This window comes from Myotis daubentonii, chromosome X (genome assembly GCF_963259705.1).
Source record: "Myotis daubentonii chromosome X, mMyoDau2.1, whole genome shotgun sequence".
In the NCBI taxonomy this organism is placed as follows: domain Eukaryota; kingdom Metazoa; phylum Chordata; class Mammalia; order Chiroptera; family Vespertilionidae; genus Myotis; species Myotis daubentonii.
In genome coordinates, this window is record NC_081861.1 from 95848991 (window position 1) to 95872510 (window position 23520).

Consider the following 23520-nt stretch of genomic DNA (forward strand, 5'->3'; position numbering starts at 1 on the left):
AGCCTGAGGGGAGATGCCATCCACAAACAGGCCAACAACATTCAAAACCCAATTACATAAGGTGAACCCATTAACTCAATCAAGGGGCATTCCTAGAGCAACCAGCTCAAAAGATCTAAGAGACTGCACTTCTGGGTCCCACAAAACACCTATTACATAAGACCATCCAGCAAAGGCTGGGAGGCATAGCAGTTAGATCTAATACATAGAAACAAATACAGAGGGACAACAAACATGGGGAGACAAAGAAACAACCCCCAAATTGAAAGAAAAAGAAGACTCATCAGAAGAAGAACTAAATGAAATAGAAGCAAGCAAATTGACAGTTAAAGAATTCAAAGTAACAGTAATAAGTGTGCTCAAACAACTCAGTGAGAACTTCAAGTAACTAAATGATAATTATAAGGGATTTAATGAGAAGTATACCAACATGAAAAGAGACTCTGAAACAATAAGTAAGAATAAATGAGAAATAAAGAATGACATAGCTGAAATAAGGAAAACCCTGAAGGAATTCAACAATAGACTAGTAGAAGCTGAGAACAAAATCAGTGAATTAGAAGACAAGTTAGAAAAAAGCACCCATTCAAAACAACTGGTGTAAAAAATAATTAAAAAGCAGGAGGGCCTAAGAAAACTTTGGGACAACATGAAACGTAACAACATCCACATCATAGGGGTACCAGAAGGATAAGAATCCAAGCAAGGAATAGAGAGCCAGTTTTAAGAAATAATAGCAAAAAACTTCCCTAAACTGGTGAAGGAAAAAGTCACTCAAGTTCAGGAAACATAGAGAGTCCCCATTAAGATGAAACAAAAAAGACCCAACCTAGACACATCATAATTAAAATGGCAAACACTAAAGACAATGAAAGAGCCTTTAAAGTTGCAAGAGAGAGACAGAAAGTTACCAAAAAGGGACTCCTACCAGGGGTGGGCAAACTTTTTGACTCAAGGGCCACAATGGGTTCTTAAACTGGACCGGAGGGCCGGAACAAAAGCATGGATGGAGTGTTTGTGTGAACTAATATAAATTCAAAGTAAACATCATTACATAAAAGGGTACGGTCTTTTTTTTTTTTTAGTTTTATTCATTTCAAACGGGCCGCATCCGGCCCACGGGCCGTAGTTTGCCCATGGCTGTATTAGACTGTCAGCTGATTTCAAAATAGAAACACTTCAGGCCAGAAGGACTTGGCATGAAACATAACAAGTACTGAAAAACAAGGGACTGAACCAAGACAACTATCCAGCAAGACTATAATTCAAAATAGAAGGTGAAATAAAGAGCTTCACAGAGAAAAAAAAAAGGCCAAAACAATTTATTGCCACCAACCCAGCATTGCAAGAAATGCTAAAGGGACCCTTGTAAGAAAAAGAAATAGAGAGAAAGAGAAGAACACAAGCATAAAAATAATAAGTACCTTTCAATAATAACTTTAAATGTAAATGGCTTAAATGCTCCAATTAAAAGACATAGAATAACTGAATGGATAAGAAAACATGACCCATATATGCTGTCTACAAGAGACACAAGTCAGAACAAAGGACTGACACAGAATGAAAGTGAAGGGACGGGAAAAAATTGTTCAGGCAAATGAAAATGAAAAAAAGCTGGAGTAGCAATACTCATATCTGACAACACAGACTTAAAAGTTAAGGCCATAACAAGATAGAAGGACACTTCATAATATTAAGGGATTGATACAACAAGGTTATAACCCTGATAAATATATATGTACCCAATACAGGAGCAACAAAATATATTTTTTAAAAAAACTTCTGTAGGATTTAAACCAGTTAACTGCCACGTGTCCAAAACGGAAAAGATCCCCACATGCCGCAATATTTTGAATTTAATTTAAAAAATCAATTTGCAATGAATATTACAAAAATAAATATATTACTCACAATTCAGGTGCTCTTGAATATTTTCAGCTGAAAATTCTCATGAAAAATAATTTTAAAGTTGGTCAGGGCTGCCACTTAAGGAAAACATTTTTCTTTTATAGACGCACATGGGGTGTGGGGAAGGTCCACTGCTTGCGTCTACAGATGATTATGGTGTACAATGGGTTAAGAAAGAAATGGACAGCAATATATTCATAGAAGGGAACTTTAACACACTACTGATATCCCTACATAGATCTTCTAGACATATCAATATGGAAAGGGTGATCCTAAACAGCAACTTAGATCAGATAGAATTCACATTTAAAAAATATTCCACCCTAAAGCCACAGAATATACATTATTCTCAAGTGCACATGGGTTATTCACAAGACAGACCACAGGTTATAACATAAATTAAGTCTCTATAAGTTCAAGAAGATTGAAATCATATCAATCATCTTCTCGAATCACAATGGCATAAAATTAGAAAAAATCTATAGTAAAAACACTCAGAAACATACAAACACATCGTGGCTAAATAGCATGTTATTAAACAATGAATGGATCACAATGAAGATGAAGGAAGAAATCAAAACCTTCCTGGAAACAAATGAAAATGAACACACAACCCAAAATCTATACGACAGGGTGAAAGCAGTCATGTGAGGAAGTTCATAGCAGTACAGTCCTACCTCAAGAAAGAATAAAAATTTTGAATAAGCTATTCAACTCTAAAACTTAAAAAAATTAGAAAGAGAACAATAAGAAAAGTGCAGAGTAAGAAGAAGGAAGGAAATAATAAAGATCAGAGTGGGGAAAAAATGAGAAAGAGACTAAAAAACAATACAAAAGATCAATGAAACCAAGACCCAATTATTGGAAAAGATAAACAATATTGATAAGCCAGACTCACCAAGAAACAAAGAGAGGACACAAACCAACAAAATCAGAAAGGAAAGAGATGAAGTAACAACTGACCCCACAGAAATACAAAGGCTCTATGAGGATCAAGCCTGCAACCGAGGTATGTGCACTTGACAGGAAGAAAGGAAATAATAAAAATTAGAGCAAAATTAAATGAAATAGAGAACAAAAAGACCATACCAAAAAAACCCAATAAAACAAAGAGCTGGTTCTTTGAAAAGATTAATACATTTGAAAAACTCCTAGCTAAATTTATTAAGGAAAAAAGGAAAAGACCTATATAAACAAAATCAGAAATGAGAGAGGATTGGTCACCACAGACATCACAGATATACAAAGGGTCATACTAGAATAATATGAAAGACTTTATGTCACCATAACCTAGAAGAAATGGATAAGTTCCTAGAAGTATATAACCTTCCTAGAATGAATCATAAAGAACTGGAAAATCTAAATAGACTGATCAGCAGTGAGGAAATTGAAACAACCATTAAAAACTTACCAGATAGAATCAACATCATTAAAATGTCCATACTATCCAAAGCAATCTATAAATTCAATGCACTTCCCATTAAAATACCAATGGCATACTTCACTGATCTAGAATGAACTCTCCAAAAATTCATCTGAAATAAAAAAAGACCCCAAATAGTTGCAGCGATCCTGAGAAAGAACAAAGTAGGTGGGATCTCAATACCAGATATCAAGATGTATTACAAAGCCACTGTTCTCAAGACTGCCTGGTACTGGCACAAGAACAGGCATATAGATCAATGGAATAGAATAGAGAGCCGAGAAATCGGCCCGAACCAATATGCTCAATTAATATTTGACAAAGGAGGCAACAACATACAATGGAGTCAAGATAGTCTCTTCAATAAATGGTATTGGGAAAATTGGACAGATATGTGCAAGAAAATGAAACTAGATCACCAACTTACACCATACACAAAAATAAACTCAAAATGGATAAAGGACTTAAATGTACGACAGGAAACCATAAAAATTCTAGAAGAATCCAAAGGCAACAAAATCTCAGACATATGCCGAAGCAATTTCTTCACTGATACAGCTCCTAGGGCATTGGAAACTAAAGAGAAAATGAACAAATGGGACTACATCAAAATAAAAAGCTTATGCACAGCAAAAGAAACCATCAACAAAAAACGAGAAAACCCACTGCGTGGGAAAACATATTTGCCAATGTCATATCTGACAAGGGCTTAATCTCCAAAATTTATAGGGAACTCATACAACTTAACAAAAGGAAGATAAACAATCCAATCAAAAAATGGGCAAAGGACCTAAATAGAAACCTTTCAAAAGAGGACATTCAGAAAGCCAAGAGACATATGAAAACATGCTCAAAGTCACTAATCATCCGAGAGATGCAAATCAAAACAACAATGAGGTACCATCTCACACCTGTCAGACTGTCTATCATCAACAAATCAACAAACGACAAGTGCAGGAGAGGATGTGGAGAAGAAGGAACACTTGTGCACTGCTGGTGGGAATGCAGACTGGTGCAGCCACTGTGGAAAACAGTATGGAGTTTCCTCAAAACACTAAAAATGGAACTCCCATTTGACCCTGTGATCCCACTTCTAGGACTATATCCCAAAAAACCAAAAACACCAATCAGAAAGGATATATGTACCCCTATGTTCATAGCAGCACAATTCAGCATAGCTAGAATCTGGAAACAGCCTAAGTGCCCATCAGTAGATGAATGGATTAGAAAACTGTGGTACATCTACACGATGGAATACTATGCTGCTGTAAAAAAGAAGGAACTCTTACCATTTGCAACGGCATGGATGGAACTGGAGAGCATTATGCTAAGTGAAATAAGCCATTCAATGAAGGAAAAATACCACATGATCTCACTCATTCATGGATAATAGAGACCATTATAAACTTTTGAACAATAATAGATACAGAGGCAGAGCTGCCTCAAACAGATTGTCAAACTGCAGCGGGAAGGCCGGGGAGGGTTGGGGGGCAGGAGGAAGGGGGGTAAGAGATCAACCGAAGGACTTGTATGCATGCATATAAGCATAACCAATGGACATAAGACACTGGGGGGTAGGGGAGGCCAGGGGATTGTCAAGGGCGGGGAAAAAAAGGACACATATGTAATACCCTTTGTACTACTTTTAGCAATAAAAAATAAATAAATAAATAAATAAATAAATAAATAAATAAATAAATAAACTTACCAGAAAACAAAAGTACAGGACCAGATGGCTTCACCAGTGAATTCTACCAAATGTTCAAGGAAGAATTAAAAGCTATTCTTTACAAACTCTTCCAAAAAATTAAAGAAGAAGCAATACTTCCTAACACATTCTATGAGGCCAATATAACCCTGATACCAAAACCTGGCAAAGATAACACAAAAAAAGAAAACTATAGATCAATATCCCTGATGAATACAGATGCAAAAATCCTAACCAAAATACTAGCTAATAGAATAATACAACAGTACGTCCAAAACATAACACATCACGATCAAGTGAGATTCATTCATTTCAGGGGCACAGGAATGGTTCAACATTCTCAAATCAATCAATGTAATACACCACATTAACAAAAGAAAGGATAAAAATAGCATGATCTTGTCAATAGATGCAGAAAAAGCATTTGATAAGATAGAACATCCATTTATGATTAAAACAGTCACTATAATAGGAATAGAAGGAACGTACCTCAATATAATAAAGGCCATATATGATAAACCCACAGCCAATATCATACTCAATGGTGAAAAACTGAAAGCTTTTCCCCTAAGATCAGGAACAAGACAAGGATGTCCACTCTCACCACTCTTATTCAACACTAGAGGTCCAGTGCATGAAATTTGTGCATGGGTAGGGTCCCTAGGTCTGGTCAGCGATCAGGCCCTATTAAGGCCTTCTGGATGCTGGGTGGGGCCTCCCTTCCTCTGCTACCAGCTGCCGGCTGGGGCCTCCCTTCCCTGGCTGCTGCCTGGGGCCTTCCTTTGTTCCGTGCCACCCCCTGGTGGTCAGCACACATCATAGTGAACAATCGAACTCCCAGTCTCCTGGTCAAACATCCAAGGGAACACTTTGCATAATAGGCTTTTATATATAGATAGATAATACTGGAAGTCCTAGCCAGAGCAATAAGGCAAGAGAAAGAAATAAAAGACATCCAAATAGGGAATGAAAAAGTCAAACTGTCACTTTTTGTGGATGACATGATGCTGTATATAGAAAACCTTAAAGACTCTACCAGAAAACTACTAGAAACAAACAAAACAAAAAATACAGTCAAGTTGCAGGATACAAAATCAATATGCAAAAATACATTGCCTTTCTGTATACCAACAACAAAACTTCAGAAAAAAAATGGAAAAAACAATTCCTTTTGCAATAGCAACCAAAAGAATAAAATACCTAGGAATAAACTTAACAAAGAATGTGGAAGACCTATGTACTGAAAATTACAAAGCATTATTAAAAGAGATTGAAAAAGACACAACAAAATGGAAAAATATCTGTGTTCATGGATTGGAAAGATCAACGTAGTTAAAATTTCCATATTACCCAAAGCAATATACAGATTTAATGCTATCCCAATCAAAATCCTAATGTCATTTTTTAAAGAAATAGGACGAGAAATCATCAGATTTGTATGGAAACACAAAAGACCCAGAATAGCCAAAGCAATCCAAAAAAGAAAGAACAAAGCTGAAAGTATCACACTACCTGACTTCAAATTATACTGCAGAGCTACGATAATCAAAACAGCATGGTATTGGTAGAGAAACAGACACAAAGATTAATGGAACATAATAGAGACCCCAGCTATAAAACCACATGTATATGGACAGATAATTTTCAACAAAGGAGCCAGAAATGCACATGGGAATAAAGATAGTCTCTTCAATAGTGGTGCTGGGAAAACTGGAAAGCCACATGCAAACGAATGAAACTGGGTAACAGTTTGTCCCCATGAACAAAAATTAATTCAAAATGGATAAAAGACCTAAACATAAAACCCAAAACTATCAGTTACATAGAAGAAAATATTGGTATCAAACTTATGGACTTGGGTGGTAGACAACATTTTATGGACTTGACCCCAAAGGCAAGAGAGATAAAGGCAAAAATAAATGAATGTGACTATATCAAATTGAAGGGCTTTTGGACAACAAAAGAAACGGACAACAAAACAAACAGGCAGCCAACCCGATGGGAGATGATATTTGCAAACAGTTGCTCCGACAAAGGTTTAATTTCCAAAATATATAAAGAATTTTTAAAACTCAACACAAACAAATAAACAATCCAATCAAAAAGTGGGCAGAGGACCTGAAAATAACCTATCCCAATAAGACTTACAAACAACCAATAGATATATGAAAAGATGTTCAACCTCACTGGCAATTAGGGAAATGCAAATTAAAACTACAATGAGATACCACCTTACACTTGTTAGAGTGGCCATTATCAACAAGACAAGCAATAACAAATGTTGGAGAGGTTGTAGAAAAAGGGAACCCTCATTCACTGCTGGTGGGGATGTAGACTGGTAGAACCACTATGGAAAGCAATCTGGAAATTCCTCAAAAAATTAAGAATAGAGCTACCATATTACCCAGCAATTCCCCTCTTGGGTGTATACCTGAAAAACTTGAAGTCATTTATACACAAAAATATATGTACCACTATATTCATTGCAGCATTATTCATGGTGGCCAAGACATGGAAACAGCCAAAGTTCCCTGCAATAGAGGACTGGATAAAGATATGGTACATATATACAATGGAATACTACTAAGCCATAAGAAAGGATGAAATAGTGTCATTTACCACAACATGGATGGACCTTGAGAACATTATGATAAGTGAAATAAATCAGACAGAAAAAGCTAAGAAACATACGATTTCACTCATATGTGGGATATAAAACTGAAACTTATAACTACAAACAGCAGTGTGGTGGTAGCTGGGGGGATGAGGGCAAAGGGTGTCCTAATATGAGGTGACAGGAGAAGACTTGATGGTAGACACATGATACTATATAAAGATTTTTTTAACTAAAAAATCCACACATGAAACCTGTATGTTAATGTTGACCAATGTCACCCCAATAAAATTAAATAAATAAATAAATAAATAAATAAATAAATAAATAAATAAATAAATAAAATGCAAAGGCTCATAATACTTACTATGAAAAATTATATTCCAATAAGCTGGACAAACTAGGTAAAAGGGATAAATTTCTAGAAAAATACAATCTTCCAAAACTCAGTCAGGAAGAATCAGAAAACCTTAAAAGGATAACTACTGATAATATTGAAGCAGTAATCAAAAAACTCCAAGCAAACAAAAGCTCTGGTCTGAAAGGCTTCACATAAGACTTTTACCAAACATTCGAAGAAGAACCACTAGTAACAGCAATCCTCCTCAAAGTATTCCAAAACATCCAAGAGGAAGAAACACTTACAAGCTCTTTTTATAAGACTAGCATTACCCTAATTCCAAAACCAGATAAACACTAAAAAGATAGAGAACTACAGGCCAATATTCCTGATGAACATGGATGCTAAAATCCTCCAAAAGCATTAGCAAATTGGATCCAGTAATACATTAAAAAGATCATACAATACAATGGAGTCAAGACAGTCTCTTCAATAAATGGTGTTGGGAAAATTGGACAGATACATGCAAAAAGATGAAACTAGACCACCAACTCACACCATACACAAAAATAAACTCAAAATGGATAAAAGACTTAAATGTAAGACGGGAAACCATAAAAATACTAGAGGAATCCACAGGCAGCGAAATCTCAAACATATGCCGAAGGAAGTTCTTCTCTGATAATACTCCTAGGGCAATGGAAACTAAAGAGAAAATAAACAAATGGGACTACATCAAAATAAAAAGCTTTTGCACAGCAAAGGAAACCATCAACAAAACAACAAGAAGACCCACTACATGGGAGAACATATTTGCCAATGATACCACCAATAAGGGTTTAATTTCCAACATTTACAGGGATCTCATGAAACTTAACAAAAGGAAGACAAACAATCCAATAAAAAAAATGGGCAACGGACCTAGATAGACACTTTTCGAAAGAGGACATACAGAAGGCCGAAAGACATATGAAAACATGCTCAAAGTCACTAATTATATGAGAAATGCAAATCAAAACGACAATGTGTTATCATCTCACACCTGTCAGAATGGCTATCATCAACAAATCAACAAACAACAAGTGTTGGAGAGGATGTGGAGAAAAAGGAACTCTTCTGCACTGCTGGTGGGAATGCAGACTGGTGCAGCCACTGTGGAGAACAGTATGGAGCTACCTCAAAAAACTAAAAATGGAACTCCCATTTGACCCAGTGATCCCACTACTAGGAATATATCCCAAGAAACCAGAAATGCCAATCAGAAAGGATATATGCACCCCTATGTTTATAGCAGCACAATTCACCATAGCTAAGATTTGGAAACAGCCTAAGTGCCCATCAGCAGATGAATGGATTAGAAAACTGTGGTACATATACACAATGGAATACTATGCTGCGGTAAAAAAAAAAAAAAAAGGAACTTTTGCCTTTTGCAACAGCATGGATGGAACTGGAGAGCATTATGCTAAGTGAAATAAGCCAGTCAGAGAAAGATAAACACCACATGATCTCACTCATTTGTGGATTATAGAGAACAACATAGACTGATGAATAGGGACAGACCCAAAGACTGAGAAACAGTGATCAGGCTATCAATCCCCAGAAGGAAAGTAGGGGAGGGCGGGGGTAAGGGGAAGAGATCAACCGAAGGACTTGTATACATGTATATAAGCCAAACCAATGGACATGGACAACAGGGGGATGGGAGCATGAGTGTGCGGGACGGGGGGGGAGGGGGAGGTTGGGGGTTAATGGGGGGGGATGAGGACACATTTGTAAGACCTTAACTAATAATAATATATATATATATATATATATATATATATATATATATATATATATATGATCATACACTATGAACAAGTAGGATTTATTCTCAGGATGCAAGACTGGTACAATATTCACAAATCAATAAATGTGATACATCACATAAGCAAATTGGAAGAAAAAAATCACATGTTCATATCAATCAACGCAGAAAAGGCATTTGACAAAATCTAACCGCCTTTTTTGACAAAAACTGTCAGTGAAGTAGGAATAGAGGAATCATACCTCAACATAATGAAAGTCATATATGACAAACAACAGCCAACACTATACTCAATGGGCAAAAATGAAAACCATTACCCCTAAGAACAGGAATAAGACAGGGATGTCCACTTTCACCACTCTTATTCAACACAGTACTGGAAGCCTTAGCAATAGTGATCAGTAAGAAAACAAATAAATGGTATCCAAATTGTAAAGGAGGAAGTAAAATTCTCACTATTCACAGATGATATGATATTGTACACAGAAAACTCTAAAGACTCCATGAGAAAACTACTAGATTTAATAAATGAATTTGGCAATATAGCAGGATACAAAATTAACACCCAGATATCATTGGCATTTTTATACACCAATAGTAAGCTCTCAGAAAGAGAAAGTTAAGAAAAATCGCATTTACCATTGCAACAAAAAGATTAAGATACCTAGGAATAAACTTATCCGAGGTAAAAGACCTGTACTCAGCAAACTACAGTGTGTTGAAAAAAATAGATAGAGGAAGATAGAAACATGTGGGAGAATATACTGGGTTCATGGATTGATAGAATCAACATCATCAACATGTAATAGGTGTACCAGTTAATAATGCAGATTTTACAATCAAGGAAAACACAATAATTTCAAAAGAAACATCAAAAGTGCTTTATTCAAAGTAATGTCCATTGCTAGCTACACATTTCCCCATCTTTCAGGTAATTTGTGGATACCATCCCAATAGGACTTTTCTTGTTTTGAGACAAACCATTCAGAGACACAATTTTCCACTTCTTCGTACATTTTGAAGTGCTTCTCAGAAAGTGCATGTGCCATCAATCGGAACAAGTGGTAATCTGAAAGAGCAAGGTCTGGTGAATACGGCAGGTGGGTTAATACTTCCCAGGCAAGATCTTTTAACTGGTTTTGAAGTGTGCGATGGTGCATTATCATGAAGCAAAATTACTTTGCCGTGTCTTCTGGCACATTCTGGTTATTTCACCATCAAAATGTGGTTCAAATTGATTATTTGTTGTCGGTAGCGATCAGTATTAATGATTTCACCCGGTTTTAGAAGTTCATAATACACCACACCTTCCTGATCCCACCAAACACAGAGCACTGTCTTCTTTCCGAAGCAATCTGGGCTTGCAGTCAATGTTGATGGTTGACCTGGATCAACCTATGATTTGTGCATTTGGGATTCGCAAAATAAATCTACTTTTCATCGCCAGTCACAATTTGATGAAAAAAGACTTTCGTGCCATTGAAGCAACATTTCACTGATGACTTTCGGTTTTTCATTTGTTTTTCGTCCAGTTGATGTGGCACTTATTTTCCTTCCTTTAAAATATTTCCCATTGCTTGTTAATGATCAAAAATTGTTTGCTGAGCAATGTTTAATCTTTCTGCAAGTTGTTTTTGAGTTTGACACACATATTCATCCAATAATGCTTGTAATTGCTGGTCTTCAAACTTTTTTGGTTGACCTGGATTTTCTTTGTCTTTCACATTGAAATCATCACTCTTAAAGTGTTTAAACCAGCATTGACAAGTATCTTGAGATGGAGCATGTTCACCATAAGCTTCCCGAAGTATACAATAACTTTCAGCAGCACTTTTCTTCAAAATAAAGTAATGAATTAAAACTTCCTGCAAATGCTCTTTTTCTTGGCATGAAATTTGACATTTTTAAGCATAAAAATATCTATGATGTTAACACCTTCAGCAAATTTGACATATGAAGTTTTGAAGCTTGCTGTCAATACAAAATAACATACATATCAAATCACATATATATCAACATATATGTAACTCCATCTATTGAAAAAAATCCGCATTATTAACTGGTACAACTAGTACATATGACTCAAAGCAATCTATTGATTCAATGCAATCCCTATTAAAATACCAATGGGCCTGGTTATTGTTTCATTTATATGAAACCAAAAAATACCCCAAATAGGCTCAGCAATCTTAAGAACAAAGTTGGATGGATAAGAATACCAGATATAAAGTTATACTACAAAGACACTGCAATCAAAACAACCTGGTACTGGCACAAGAACCAGCATATAAATCAATGGGACAGAACAGAGAACTCAGAAATCAACCCAAACCATTATGCTCAATTAATATTTGACAAGGGAGGCAAGAGAATACAATGGAGTAAAGAATATATCTTCAATAAATGGTGTTAGGAAAATTGAACAGGTACATGCAAGAAAAATGAAACCAGACCACCATCTTACATCATACAAAAGATTAAACTCAAAATTGATAACAGACTTAAATATAAAACCATAAAAATATAGCAGAACCCATAAAAACATTTGAAGAAACGATAAGCAGCAGAATCTCAGACATCTCTTCAAGAAATATGTTTGCCGCTACCTCTTGTAGGTTAAGGGAAACTAAGGAAAAAATAAACGCATAAGATCACACCAAAATAAAAAGCTTTTGCACAGAAAAAGAAATTATCAACAAAATGAAAAGGAAACCACTATCTGGGAGGACATATTTGGCAACAATACTTCTGATAAGGGATTAATTTACAAAATATATAAAGACATCATATATATTAACAAAATAAGACAAACAATCCAATTGAAGACATTGGCAAATGACCTAAGTAGACACTTTTTCAAAGTGGACATACATATGGCCAAGAAATATATGAAAAAAAATGCTCAAAGTCACCTATCATCAAAGATTTGCAAATTTAAATGACAATAAGTAACACCTCACACCTGTCAGAATCAACAAATGACAAGTGCTGGCAAGGATGTAGCCAAATGGGAACCCTAGTATATTTCTGGTGGGAATGCAGACCGGTGCAACCACTATGGAAAACAATATGGTGTTTCTTCAAAATGTTAAAAATGAACTGCCATTTGACCTAGTGATTACACTTCTAGGAATATATTCTAAGAAACCTGAAACACCAATCAGAAAGAATATATGCACCCTTATGTTCATAGCAGTGCAATTTACAATAGCTAAGATCCGGAAACATCCCAAGTGCCCATCTGTAGATCAGTGGATCAAAAAGCTGTGACAGATTCAAGCATTCCTGGATGCCAACTTCCTGCATGCTTGGGCTGGGAATGCAGAGATGAGCAAGACTCAGAGACCCTGCCCTCATGGAACATACCGTGCAGGTCGGGAGAAAGAAGTAAACAGATAATTCCATGTTTACAACTCTGAGGGAACAAAGAACTTTTTAAATGAAACTTGAAATTTAAAGGCCATAGAAGAAGATCGGTTCCAAAATGTCGACCAGCAGGAAGGTAGGGAGGGAAAGAGTGTGAGAGCGCAAGGAAGTGATAGAGGAGTGTGTGGACGCGTGTGGTGTGTGTGTATGAGCTAGGGACAGTTAGATTCTGCAGGTCTTCTAAGGGGCTGCTAAACCAGGCAGTCTTAGGCGGCGGAGTCCTGCTCCCTGCTCGGACACTCCTGGGCAGCCAGCACAGACACGGCAACCACGCCATCTTGGGAAACAGAGCTGCTTGAGACTAGGATCCTGGCCTCAGCACCACCCAGTCTGATCTCAGACGCATACCAGGACCCTGCAGCCACTGGGGACAGAAACCTGTGACCACAGCTACAGACCTGCGGACACCAAAAGTTCAGAAATCCCTGCTGCAGATCCCTGAGTAACAGAGCCCATCCCCACTTCCCGCAGGCTTGAGGGCAGCGCCAGAGTAACTAACTGATAGACCCACCCCTTGCCGGGGCCTCAGCGCTCCAGGAACTTTAGCCTGGAAGTGCCTGAGCACCTTGGAACTGATCCTATGCGCACAGCCAGCTCCTGAGCCCTGGGCGGGGAGCAGACTCGCGAACCCCAGGAACTGAGCCTAGGCGCACTGCCGGCTTCTGAGCCCTGGGCTGGGAGCAATCCCGCGAAAACCGGGAATTTGTCCCACGTATCACAGGCCCAGGGACCCCGATTCTCTGGGCAGGAGTCAGCACCAAGCACCAGTGACTTGACTGTGCTTCTTTTCACCTGCGCCTGAGATCCTGATTTCCTGTGCAATCATACTAAGAGCCAGTGACTCCAATTCCTGTGCAAGAGCACACAGGGACCCTGATTCTCAAGGCAAGGTCAAGCGAAGCAACAGAGACTCTGATACTGGATTCTGGGGAACTCTGACTCCTGGCGCACGCTAGGGGGCTCTGGTTTTCAACACGCTTCAGGAGGGGTCTCTGTTTCAGCACGGTGCAGGCAGGGTCGCTGATTCTAAGGGCGCGTATGAGGCCACATTGAGCTTGAGCGCTGACAACACTGACTCTGAGCGAGCCTGGTTCCCATCAACCCACAACCATGCATCTTAGTGTCAGAGGTCTTCAGTGACACTAGGGTGGTGGGAGGCTCCCACTGCACACGGCCCAGGCCCACACAACTCGACGTTTGAACCATCGGGAGATAATCAGAATGAAGAGACGAAACAACACCCAGAGGAAAGACAATGAGGAGTCACCAAGAAAGGACATTAATGAAGTTGAAGCATGCAACATGACAGAAAAAGAATTCAGAATAATGGTTGTACAATTCATTCACCGGATGGATGAGAAAATCAAGAACCTATGGAAGAATCAGGAAGAAATGAAAAGTGATATAGCTACAATCAAAAACACCATGGAAAGTTTCAACAGCAGACTAGAAGAAGCAGAGGACCGAATTAGTGAATTAGAAGATAAGGCAGAGAAACAAGCTCAATCTGAACAGCAACTGGAGAAAATAATTAAAAAGCAGGAGGAGAGCCTAAGGGAGCTTCGGGACAACATGCAACGAAGTAACATACGCATAATAGGGCTGCAAGAAGGACAAGAAGAACAGCAAGGATTAGAAAATCTATTTGAAGAAATAATGTCAGAAAACTTCCCAGATATGGGGAAGAAAAAAGTTACACAGGTACAGAGAGTCCCAGGCAAGATGAACCCCAAAAGACCAACACCAAGACACTTCATAATAACGATGGCAAATGTACAAGACAAACATAGAATCTTAAAGGCTGCAAGAGAGAAACAGAGAGTTACCTACAAAGGATCCCCCATCAGATTATCAAATGATTTCTCAACAGAAACACATCAGGCCAGAAAAGAATGGATAGAAATTTACAAAGTGATGCAAAGCAAAGGACTGAATCCAAGAATACTCTATCCAGCAAGGCTATCATTCAAAATTGAAGGGGAAATAAGAAGCTTCACAGACAAAAAAAAAAGGCTAAGGGAGTTTATCACCACCAAGCCAGCAATGCAAGAAATGCTAAAGGGACTGGTGTAAAAAGAATAACTAAAAAGCCAAGAAAGAAAACAGCCACAAAAAAAATAGAAATGGCTACAAACAAGTACCTTTCAATAATAACTTTAAAAAATAAATGGACTAAATGCTCCAATCAAAAGACATCGAGTGGCTGGATGGATTAAAAAAAATGACCCATATATTTGCTGTCTACAAGAGACCCACCTCAGAAGAAGGGACTCACACAGACTGAAAGTGAAGGGATGGAAAAATATCTTTCAGGCAAATGGTAATGAAAAAAAAGCTGGGGTAGCAATACTTATATCAGACAAAATAGACCTCAAAGTGAAGGCCATAACAAGAGATAAGAAAGGCCACTTCATAATACTAAAGGGATCAATACAACAAGAGGATATAACCCTGATAAACATATATGCACCCAATGCAGGAGCACCCACATACATAAGAAAACTCCTGGAAGATATCAGGGGAGAGATCAACAACAATACAATCATAGTAGGGGAATTTAATACACCACTGACATCACTGGATAAATCCGCTAGAAAAAAACTCAGCAAAGAAACCGCAATCCTAAATGACTCACTAGATCAGATGGACTTAAATGACATCTTCAGAACACTTCACCCCAACGCCACAAAATATACGTTCTTCTCAAGTGCTCATGGGACAGATTCAAAAATAGACCACATATTGGGTCACAAAGTCTCCCCAAATTCAAGAAGATTGAAATCATACCAAGCATCTTCTCAGACCACAAGGCCATAATATTAGAAATAAACTACAACAAAAACAACTCAAAATACTCAAATACCTGGAATCTGAATAGCACATTATTAAATATTGATTGGGTTACCAATGAGATCAAAGAAGAAATTAAAAACATCCTGGAAAATAATGACAATGAAAACACAACAATCCAAAACCTTTGGGACGCAATGAAAGCAGTCCTGAGAGGGAAGTTTATAGCTCTACAGGCCTATCTCAACAAACAAGAAAAAATGGTAGTAAATCATCTAAATCTACATCTCAAAGAATTAGAGGGGGAGAACCAAGATGGCAGCATAGGTTAATGCCGGAGTTTGCTGCTTTGAACAACTACTTCAAAAGTGAAACCAAAAAACGGAAGGGACATCACCCAGAACCACAGGAACGCTGGCTGAGTGGAAGTCCTACAACTAGGAGGAAAGAGAAACGCATACGGACACTCAGAGGAGGCGCAGTGCTGAAGTCAAATTCTGAGGTGCGGAGTGCGTGGAGCGGGCTGCTGGCGGAGGGCGCGGTTGGCGTTTTCAATCGGGAGGGAGTCGCAGACTCTGAGCTCCAGATACAGGCGAGTCTTTAGGGACCCAGACTCAAACGGGAGAAGCGGGACTGTCTGGCTTCGGTCAGAGCGAGTGCAGCTTTCTCTCCGAGCTTTGCAGCGGGTGCTGGGACTCAGAGAGGCAGAGCCCCTGGGGACAGGACTGAGAGCCACCATAACTGCTCTCTCCGGCCCACCCTGTTGATCCTGTTCGACCTGCCCTGCCCAAGCCCTGCACAGAGGCATTTGCTGGATAGCCTCAGGCAAAGGCTAGATTAGCACCTCCCTAGAGGACAGAAGTTCTCTCACTGCTGACACAGCTGATTCTCATAGCCACTTGGCCTGGAGGTCAAACCCTCCCTGGAATTAGCTACAACAATCAAGATTTAACTATAAGACTGCGAACAAAGACCACTAGGGGGTGCACCAAGGAAGCATAACAAAATGCGGAGACAAAGAAACAGGACAAAATTGTCAATGGAAGATATAGAGTTCAGAACCACACTTTTAAGGTCTCTCAAGAACTGTTTAGAAGCTGCCGATAAACTTAATGAGATCTACATGAAAACTAATAAGAACCTCGATCTTATATTGGGGAACCAACTAGAAATTAAGCATACACGGACTGAAATAACGAATATTATACAGACGCCCGACAGCAGACCAGAGGAGCGCAAGAATCAAGTCAATGATTTGAAATGCGAGGAAGCAAAAAACATCCAACCGGAAAAGCAAAATGAAAAAAGAATCCAAAAATGCGAGGATAGTGTAAGGAGCCTCTGGGACAGCTTCAAGCGAACCAACATCAGAATTATAGGGGTGCCAGAAGATGAGAGAGAGCAAGATATTGAAAACCTATTTGAAGAAATAATGACAGAAAACTTCCCCCACCTGGTGAAAGAAATGGACTTACAGGTCCAAGAAGCGCGGAGAACCCCAAACAAAAGGAATCCAAAGAGGACCACACCAAGACACATCATAATTAAAATGCCAAGAGCAAAAGATAAAGAGAGAATCTTAAAAACAGCAAGAGAAAGAAACTCAGTTACCTACAAGGGAATACCCATACAACTGTCAGCTGATTTCTCAACATAAACTTTGCAGGCCAGAAGGGAGTGGCAAGAAATATTCAAAGTGATGAATAGCAAGAACCTACAACCAAGATTACTTTATCCAGCAAAGCTATCATTCAGAATTGAAGGTCAGATAAAGAGCTTCACAGATAAGGAAAAGCTAAAGGAGTTCATCACCACCAAACCAGGATTATATGAAATGCTGAAAGGTATCCTTTAAGAAGAGGAAGAGGAAGAAAAAGGTAAAGATACAAATTATGAACAACAAATATGCATCTATCAACAAGTGAATCTAAGAATCAAGTGAATAAATAATCTGATGAACAGAATGAACTGTTGATTATAATACAATCAGGGACATAGAAAGGGAACGGACTGACTATTCTTGGGGGGAGGAAGGGGTGTGGGGGATGTGGGAAGAGATTGGACAAAAATCGTGCACCTATGGATGAGGACAGTGGGTGGGGAGTGAGGGTGGAGGGTGGGGCGGAACTGGGAGGAGGGGAGTTATGGGGGGGAAAAAAAGAGGAACAAATGTAATAATCTGAACAATAAAGATTTAATTAAAAAAAAGAATTAGAAAGAGAGCAACAAGAAAAGCTCAGAGTGAGAAGAAGGAAGGAGATAATAAAGATTAGAGCAGAAATAAATGACATAGAGACCAAAAAACAATACAGAAAATCAATGAAACAAAGAGCTGGTTCTTTGAAAGGATAAACAAGATTGACAAACCTCAAGCCAGGCTCACCAAGAAGCAAAGAGAAAGGACCCAAATCAACAAAATCAGAAATGATACAGGCGAAATAAAAACAGATCCCACAGAAATACAAATGATTGTTAAAAAATACTATGGGCAACTCTACTCCAACAATCTAGGCAACCAGGAGGAAATGGACATATTCCTAGAAAAATACAACATTCCAAAACTTAATCAAGAAGAATCTAAAAATCTCAATAGGCCAATAACTATGAAAGAAATTGAAGCAGTCATCAAAAAGCTTCCAGCAAACAAAAGCCCAGGACCAGACGGCTTCACAGGGGAGTTTTACTAAACATTCAAGGAAGAACTAAAACCTATCCTCCTCAGACTACTACAAATTTCAAGAGGAAGGAACACTTCCAAGCTCATTCTATGAAGCCAGCATCACCCTAATACAAAAACCAGGTAAAGACAACACAATGAAAGAGAAATACAGGCCAATATCTCTCATGAACATAGATGCCAAAATCCTCAACAAAATCTTAGCAAATCGGATCCAGCAGTACATCAGAAAGATCATACACCACGACCAAGTAGGATTTATCCCAGGGATGCAAGGATGGTACAATATCCGCAAATCAATAAACGTGATAGATCACATAAACAAATTGAAAGAAAAAAACCACATAGTCATATCAATTGATGCAGAAAAAGCGTTTGACAAAATTCAACACCCATTTTTGATAAAAACTCTCTGCAAGATGGGAATTGAAGGATCATACCTCAACATAATAAAAGCCATATATGACAAACCCACAGCCAACATCATACTCAACGGACAAAAACTAACACCATTTCCCCTAAGAACAGGAACAAGACAGGGATGCCCACTCTCACCACTCCTGTTTGACATAGTACTGGAAGAATTAGCCATTGCAATTAGACAAGAAGAAGAAATAAAAGGCATCCAAATTGGAAAAGAAGAAGTAAAACTGTCCTTATTTGCAGACGACATGATATTATACTTAAAAAACCCTAAAGACTCCATCAATAAACTATTAGACTTAATAAAAGACTTTGGCAATGTAGCAGGATACAAAATTAACGCCAAGAAATCTATGGCATTTCTATACACCAATAGTGAATGTGCAGAAAGAGAGACTAAAAAAGCAATCCCATTTACCATCGCACCAAAAAAATTAAGCTACCTAGGAATAAACTTAACTAAAGAGGTAAAAGACCTCTACTCAGAAAACTACAGGCCGTTGAAAATAGAGATAGAGGAAGACATAAGCAGATGGAAGAACATACCGTGTTCATGGATTGGTAGAATCAACATCATTAAAATGTCCATACTGCCCAAAGCAAGCTATAAATTCAATGCACTTCCCATTAAAATACCAAGGGCATATTTCACAAACCTAGAACGTACTCTCCAAAAATTCATCTGGAATAAAAAAAGACCCTGAATAGCTGCAGCGATCCTGAGAAAGAACAAAGTAGGTGGGATCTCAATACCAGATATCAAGCTGTATTACAAAGCCACTGTTCTCAAAACTGCCTGGTACTGGCACAAGAACAGGCATATAGACCAATGGAATAGAATAGAGGGCCCAGAAATCAGCCCTAACCAATACGCTCAATTAATATTTGACAAAGGAGGCAAGAACATACAATGGAGTCAAGATAGTCTCTTCAATAAATGGTGTTGGGAAAATTGGACAGATACATGCAAGAAAATGAAACTATACCACCAACTTACACCATACACAAAAATAAACTCAAAATGGATAAAGGACTTAAATATACGACGGGAAACCATACAAATACTAGAAGAATCCAAAGGCAACAAAATCTCAGACATATGCCGAAGCAATTTCTTCACTGATACAGCTCCTAGGGCATTGGAAACTAAAGAGAAAATAAACAAATGGGACTACATCAAAATAAAAAGCTTATGCACAGCAAAAGAAACCATCAACATAGACCGAGCTCCCTGCGTGCACTGCACGCTGCTGAGGCTCAGGTCAACCAGAATCCACATGTCTGGGACTGAGGAAGCAATTCTTGGAGGAGGTGACAGCCATCCCTCTTCTGCTGGTGGCAACTCTGTATTATGCTTTGGACAGTACCAGTACACAGCAGAGGAATACCAGGCCATCCAGAGTGCTCTGAGGCAGAGGCTGGGCCCAGAATACATAAGTAGCCGCATGGCTGGGGGAGGCCAGAAGGTGTGTTACATTGAAGGCCACAGGGTAATTAATTTGGCCAATGAGATGTTTGGTTACAATGGCTGAGCACACTCTATCACACAGCAGAATGTGGATTTTGTTGACTTTAACAACGGGAAGTTCTACATGGGAGTCTGTGCGTTTGTGCGAGTCCAGTTGAAGGATGGTTCATATCATGAAGATGTGGGCTATGGTGTTAGTGAGGGCCTCAAGTCAAAAGCCTTGTCTTTGGAGAAGGCAAGGAAGGAGGCAGTGACAGATGGGCTGAAGCGAGCACTGAGAAGCTTTGGGAATGCACTTGGAAATTGTATTCTGGACAAAGACTATCTGAGGTCACTGAATAAACTTCCACGCCAGTTGCCTCTAGAAGTGGATTTAACTAAAGCAAAGAGACAAGATTTTCAACCATTTGTGGAACAAGCGAGATACAGCAGCTGCCGACAGAACATGGCTCTGGGACCCACAAAACCACAAGAGGCAACCTCTCCCTGCAGACCAAGCCAACGATTGATGCAGGGGGAGAAGGACAGCAGATCCAGAAGCCTGGCGTCCTCTGCTGTGGAGAGTGATGCCACTTTGCAGCGGAAGCTCCGGCAAAAACAGCTGCAGCAGCAGTTCCGGGAGCAAATGGAGAAACAGCAGCGAGTTCAGCTATCTGCTCCATCCATTGAAAAGAAAAATCCAGCAGAGCCACCGGTGCCGCCTTTGAAACACAGCACTCCCAAAGCTGATGGTGCAGATCCAATCACCGAGAAAGACTTCCCTGCAGACAGTTTTGAAATATGGGATATGGTTCCTGATGCAGGGGATGGTGCTGTCAAGCCCTTGTCTATACCAGAGTCACACCAGACTGCTGCCACACCAGTCCCGAAGAACCAGATGGTGACCCGGAGCAGGACCCCACAAAGCCTTTGCCACCAGAATCCACAAGCAAAATCGCACCTCCAAACTCCCAAACTTAACCAACACATAATAGGAAACTGTGATTCCTACAGGAAGAACCAGGAGTTGAAGAAAAGGAAATTGGATCCATCTTAACAGAGGCTCAGGTCACCTCACCAGACTCTCACAGAGGGGACTTTAGAAAACTGCTTTTTGGCCATGAAATTGTTCATTATATTCCTAGGGAATGAGATTTATTTCCAAGGATTTACTTGGCTTCCTTCTGAACTTTTCCAGAGGATTTGACTACTGGAGCCTACTGCAGATAAAGCTGAGCAGCTGGAAAACAAGTACTTTAAAAAAGCTTGTTGCGCCTCGGCGGTGGTCCCTGAGATCGGACTTCTCCCGTTCGTGCACCTTGCTCGGCGTCCTCTGCAACCATGTCTGACAAACCCGATACGGCTGAGATTGAGAAATTCGATAAGTCGAAATTGAAGAAGACAGAAACACAAGAGAAAAACCCACTCCCTTCTAAAGAAACGATTGAACAGGAGAAGCAAGCAGGCGAATCGTAGAGACACGCACCGCCAACATGCACTGTACGTTCCACAGCATTGCCTTCTTATTTTACTTCTTTAGCTGTTTAACTTTGTAAGATGCGAAGAGGTGGGATGAGTTTAAGTGACTGTGCTGCCCCTTTTCACATCAGAACTACTGAAGACGAAGGCCGCACCTGCCGCTCCCATCTGCCTGGCTGGCTGGTGGGGAAGGGGGACAACTTGCATTTTGGTGAAGGAATGAGCTGGGTGGGACGAAGGTGAAATCTAGAGTTAAAACCAAGCTGGTCCAAGGGGTCCTGTGGGCTGTAAAATGCAGTTTAATCAGAGTGCCATTTTTTTTGTTGTTCAAATGATTTTAATTATTGAAATGCACAATTTTTTAAATATGCAAATAAAAAGTTTTAAAACCTGAAAAAAAGAAACAAAGAAAAAGAAAAGCTTGTTGCACATTGAGTAGGCTTTGGGTAGATTAAATACCTTTTCTTGGGCTCTTGATGCTCATTATTTATTCTTAACTATTATATTAATAAATACAGAACTTAGGCATCACCAGTGGCTAAAAGTAACATAAGCCATACTACCAAGCACCAACTTTTAACAACGACCTACATTACTGGGTGTCTCTGCCTTTCACGTTAGGGCACCAAGTTCCAATGTTGCCCACACAAGGGCTTGGAACAAAGTGTGGAGTGGTGTTTGACTCCTGTGCATCAGAGTCCAGGCTGATCTTCATCCATGTTAATCTCTCATTTAATTAGGGGGACAATGATGTAAAGCCAAAGAAAAGGAATTTTAAGAACACAAAATAAACCCATTATTTGGTAACAAAATAGAAAATGTAAGTTGCTGTATATAGTTCCCCATTCAGATGTGTGATAAACCAATCTTAACAATAAATTGTTTTTCCATAAAAAAAAAGAAACCATCAACAAAACAACAAGAAAACCCACTGCGTGGGAAAACATATTTGCCAATGTCATATCTGATAAGGGCCTAATCTCCAAAATTTATAGGGAACTCATACAACTTAACAAAAGGAAGATAAACAATCCAATCCAAAAATGGGCAAAGGATCTAAATAGACACCTTTCAAAAGAGGACATTCAGAAAGCCAAGAGACACATGAAAGCATGCTCAAAGTCACTAATCATCTGAGAGATGCAAATCAAAACAACAATGAGGTACCAAGAAACTAAGATGGCGGCATAGATAAACACCGGGAAATTGCTGCTTCCCACAACAATTGATAAATGCATCAAAAACACAAGCTGGACTCATCCAGAACTACAGGAGAGCTGGCTGAGTGTAAATTCTACAACTAGAAGGAAAGAAAAGCACACTGAGAGCCAGAGGAGCTGCGGAGGTGGAGTGCAGAGGTACGGGGGCTCGCGCGCATGGAAAGGGTCTGGCACCTGAGGACGCGGCTGTCTTTTTGAACCTGGAGGGAGACACAAGCTCCCGAAGGCTCTGAAATCCGATGGCTCCGGGAAGTC

General features: G+C 39.1%; 2 protein-coding genes across 2 annotated transcripts; both read left to right on the top strand.

Moving 5' to 3' along the window:
* The first annotated feature begins 20347 nt into the window (after nt 1-20347).
* On the top strand, nt 20348-21623 carry LOC132223270 (DNA repair protein RAD52 homolog). The gene is given in 1 exon segment (XM_059678492.1): nt 20348-21623. A coding segment is annotated over 1 exon segment (1227 nt). The 5' UTR covers nt 20348-20396.
* On the top strand, nt 21139-22464 carry LOC132223271 (thymosin beta-4-like). Its single transcript, XM_059678493.1, has one exon. It carries the CDS (start codon nt 21908-21910, stop codon nt 22040-22042), a length of 135 nt encoding a protein of 44 aa, XP_059534476.1. The 5' UTR covers nt 21139-21907; the 3' UTR covers nt 22043-22464.
* Nucleotides 22465-23520: the final 1056 nt, after the last annotated feature.

What these genes read in the sequence shown, in the direction of transcription:
- LOC132223271 (XM_059678493.1), top strand. Translation starts at nt 21,908, where the DNA reads ATGTCTGACAAACCCGATACGGCTGAGATTGAGAAATTCGATAAGTCG.